This window comes from Cynoglossus semilaevis, chromosome 19, assembly GCF_000523025.1.
Source record: "Cynoglossus semilaevis isolate Cse_v1.0 chromosome 19, Cse_v1.0, whole genome shotgun sequence".
In the NCBI taxonomy this organism is placed as follows: Eukaryota; Metazoa; Chordata; class Actinopteri; order Pleuronectiformes; family Cynoglossidae; genus Cynoglossus; species Cynoglossus semilaevis.
Window position 1 is genome coordinate 13,795,324 of NC_024325.1, and position 4,533 is coordinate 13,799,856.

General features: G+C 48.9%; 1 protein-coding gene across 1 annotated transcript in view; it reads right to left on the bottom strand.

Moving 5' to 3' along the window:
- LOC103395439 (connector enhancer of kinase suppressor of ras 2-like) overlaps positions 1 to 4,533 on the bottom strand; it is a 24,624-nt gene that overhangs the window by 3,736 nt on the left and 16,355 nt on the right. The window contains 9 exon segments of the mRNA XM_025065855.1: positions 313 to 796; positions 895 to 995; positions 1,902 to 1,969; positions 2,181 to 2,252; positions 2,795 to 2,868; positions 2,964 to 3,175; positions 3,232 to 3,280; positions 3,322 to 3,350; positions 4,388 to 4,477. Of these exon segments, the coding sequence (XP_024921623.1) occupies positions 313 to 796; positions 895 to 995; positions 1,902 to 1,969; positions 2,181 to 2,252; positions 2,795 to 2,868; positions 2,964 to 3,175; positions 3,232 to 3,280; positions 3,322 to 3,350; positions 4,388 to 4,477 (1,179 nt within the window).

Genomic DNA, 4,533 nt, shown 5'->3' on the forward strand with positions numbered 1-4,533 from the left:
CATGAGGAGAACAGAGGGTTCTATGTAGATGTAGGAGAACCATTGTTGAGTTCTTTAACTCGGTCCGGTATCAAGTGCAGGAGTGTCAAACTCATTGATAAGTAAAAAAAAAAAATCTATTTTTTATTATCTATTAAAAACATTAGGTCCATGTTTTTCTCCCTTGTTTTGAATGCAAAACTAAACATCACAAACATGAAGTGTTTTTGGAAATTTTTCACTTTCAAAATTCAAAAAGTGGGCCCTCTAGTGGCCTGTGGGCCATATGTTTGACAGCCCCGATGTAGTGTCTTTGCTCCGTGTGAGTCTGACCTGCTTCTCTGCTGCGGTCCAGCTGATAGTTCTGCTCCTCTCTTGGATCGGACGCCTCGGCTGCAGCCAGGATAGCGTGGAGCCCGCTGTCTCTGGGGAGGGTAAAACTACGAGGTTTGCCCCCCGTGTCTGACTCAAAGCTGCCTCTGAGGGGCAGCGCTGTGGCTCGGTACTGTTCCTGCAGCAGGTTGCGAGCGGCGGCCGGCAGCGTGGACTGCCGGCGGTACTCCATCTGCATTTGTTCTCTGTCGTCGGACAAATGAGGCTCCTCCACGGGGAAGGTCTGGAGGTAGTGCATCCTGGAGTTGCCCTCCATCTGCTCCTGCCACGAGTTCCTGTGGCTGCTGGACTTCTGGCCCGGAGACACGGAGTTATTACTGCTGCCCTCGTGAGGCTCGGAGTGGTACTCCTCGTGAGAGGAACGGGACTGGAAGGTGTCGGAGGAGGAGAGATGTCCACGTTTGGGCTCCAGATATGGACTCACCTGCACACACACACACACACACACACACAGACAGAGGATACATCATGACATCATCACCAAGAAGAGTGAAATCCACTGAGTCTACTCCACAAACTCACCGAGGCTGCTCTGGGGAAGGTGTCGTACGGCGGTGGAGGACTGTCCTGCTGCTGCATGGAGGTCATCTCCAGGTCCTCGTGGTCACTCTCGCTCCAGTAATCTGTCCCAGGGACGAACATTAGTTCACAAGTTTTGAAGATGAGATGTTGGTGCAGGTGTAGCTGCAGTGTTAGGGCTGGGGGGGTGGGGGGGGGGGGTGGAGGTGGTGGGTGAGGTGTAGGTGTGATGCTGAAGGTGAGGATGACTCTCAGATGTGAGAACTTCCTGCTCAGTCATCCAGAGGTTTGGTGGATCCAAGTTAACGACTAGTTTAAGACGGAAAAACACTGGATGAACGACAGCTCTCCTCTGACCTGCACACACACACACACACTCTCTCACACACACACACACACGCACGGGTGAACCTGAACAGGAATAGCTCCAGCTCCGTGCAGCAGGCTGGGCTTTAACTTCCTGTCCAACAGTGAGGAAGCCAAAAAAAAAAAAAAAAGCACGGGTGAAAATAGAATTTCTATGAAATAAAAAGGTGTGAATGACGTGGAAGTGAAGCAGGAGAGAAGAAGTGACGAGACTCTGGGCTGAGGATCTAAAAATATGTTTCCTTCCTCTCTGGTTTGAGTGTTTCACTGTAGATTCTGTCCAATCATGACAGAATAAAGGTCACGGTGGAGGTCACGGTGATGTCATCAAACTGACACCACCTTCAGTCAGTTCACCGTTAGACATGAGAATCAAAGACTGATCAAACATACAGTGAAGCAAAGATCAGTCAGAGTCGACCAGTCAGAGTCGACCAATCAGAGTCGACCAATCATGATTAATTGAGATAAAACCACAGCAACGCAGAGAGAAAAAAAAAAAGGAAATATTTTTATAATAAAAAAAATAGAATGACTAGGAAAGGAAGATGATTGAGATTAAATCAAATCAATATCTGGTATCAGGGAGTGAAAAAACAACAACCAATCAGAGAGCGGTGACAGGGTCTGGTGACTGGTCTCACCTTGTTCCTGGTGGATTTTCTCCTGTTCAGAATATCCTGCCACCACCATACTCAGACGACTCAGCCACCTGCGTGGGAAAAACAGCGGCTGTGACGCACAGCAGCCTGACGTGACTGACATCACCTCACAGCCCTGCGTGCTGAGGCAGTGGGTGTGTGTGTGTGTGTGTGTGTGTATAGAAATGTTATTTTTTTCTTTTCTTTTGTGTGTGAAGAGGAGATTAAGTCTCTGTGTGTGTGTGTGTGTGTGTGTGTGTGTTCACAGCCTCATAAACTCACCGGGACATGTCGTCTACATTTTCCGCCGCAAAGTAGAAGGTTTTTATCTTGGGATGACAAGCCTTGAAGGCACTGAAAGAGAAAACCGAGGGGATATTTAAGGAACCGGGAGCTCAAGCACAGGAACGTATAGAACTCTTTAACATACCAATGGAGACGCCTGCCAAGAGGAACTGGCTGCTGACAACAAACACGCAGGGATTTGGACCGACGCACACGCTCTGTTCACTGCTGTTTATTTAAGTTAAAGACCTGGAACATTTTACCTAACGGTGAATTTTAAATCTACAGGTTAGTCACTGTTGGTTTTTGTGACTTTCTATTCCACCTTAAAAAATATATATTTTTAATTATTATAATTTGCCCAATGCCTTCAGAACTGAAAATATATTGAACAAGAAGGAGATTTTAACCTTGTTTTCATTGGGAGTCTGGACTTTTCCAAGATAGTCTACAACCAGAACACCTGGTCCACATGGTATTAACACCTGGTCCACATCGTATTACCGGTCTACTCTACTGTGAAGCTGTTGTTACCGCAGCCCAGATGAATAAATGTTGAGTCGACTCTGTGATTTTTTTTACTTCTAATTCATGAAAAAAAAAATTCTTACAATTTCCTCCTGCACTCTGTGGCTCGGTCGATCTTGAACTCTGGGAGGCTGACGAAGCCCTCGGCTTTCTCATCCTTTAAACAAGAAAAACAAAGGTTTGAAGTTCCCGACTCAGAATTAGGAATTCATTCAGTGTTTTCACTCCTGGGGAACATTTATCCAGATTCACCTCCTCGTTCATGTACCAGTACAGACAGGTGTCCTTCAGGATGAACCAGTACTTCTTCCACTTCTGGGAGAAGTACGTCTTGGCGTCCTTCTTCTTCCACAGCCAGCCCACGCAGTCTCCTTGACCCAGGTCTCTGCAGGAAATGCGTCTCTTGCTGATGGACGGCAGAGGACTTTCAGCTGCGGAGACACAGGACAGAACACTCTCTGTTCATCTGTCGGTCACGGAGCGCTGCGGAGCTAACAGTAGGCGGCGCCGGCGCTCGTACCTTTGCTCTTCTTCTTCGACCTCGACAGCAGGGACGTCCGCTCGAACACCTGCGGTGTGAAAACAGAACGACGTCACAGGAAGCTCTGACCGCGCGTCTGCAACGCATCAAGGAATTCTCTGCCGAGACACAACGGGGACAGGGACAGGTACTGTACTGTACTGTACTGTACTGTACTGTACTGTACTGTACTGTACTGTACTGTACTGTACTGTACTGTACTGTACTGTACTGTACTGTACTGTACTGTACTGTACTGTACTGTACTGTACTGTACTGTACTGTACTGTACTGTACTGTACTGTACTGTACTGTACTGTACTGTACTGTACTGTACTGTACTGTACTGTACTGTACTGTACTGTACTGTACTGTACTGTACTGTACTGTACTGTACTGTACTGTACTGTACTGTACTGTACTGTTCATCCTGAACTCTACAATATTCAGAGCTGAAAAAGCAGCGGTATCCAACCCCCGGCCCCCGGACCTCAGACCGGTCCCCGTCCATGGGTCAGGTGGTACTGGGCCAGGTGGGGTTGAAGCTGGGGTTCCTCGTGGGTGGAGAACACTAACCAGAGCTTCACCCACGCTGACCCTGACCTCTAGTGGGGGAGACCAGAAAGAACCCAGAAGCCTCAGCACCAGAGGGAACAGACACGTCGCTCCAGTCTGAATTTGACTTTTTAAATATAGTTTTTCAGCTCCCTCTCTGCCCCCCCTCCCTCCTCCCCCCTCCCCTTCTCACACCAACCAACCGGCTCCACAGACAGAACCAAAAACAGTTCTGCAAAAAATTTATTTCTGCTGTTGCCAGAGCAACAGTGTACTTTTTATAACCAAATGAAGGAAAAATGGGAGACCAAGAGAGGGAGAGAGAGTGAAGGGAGAGAGAGGGGGGGAGAAAAGAAGGGAGCGGTGAGCGCTAATGAACACACAGACGCAGGAAGTGATGCGCAGCGTGTTATCACTCCTGACAGGCCAGCTCATCCTTCTGCATTTGGTTTGGAGATCTGAGTGAGTGGGTGAGGACATGATGTGATACTCACCCACTCGCCTCACCTCACCCCAGCTCCCCCTGTCCCCCTCTCCTCCTCTTTTCTGTCCCATTTTTCTTTCTCCCCCCCCGTCCTCCCCTCCTGCCCCTCCCACTCACCTCTCCGACTCTCTCTCTTCAGCTTGCCCAGGTCTTCATTGTCTCCCGCCCAGTTGTAATCCACTGGCATAGAGATGGGCCTGAGCCTGCCTGGAGTACAGGGGGATATCTTTATCACAGAGCTGCCCCCCCTGCCCCTCCGCCTC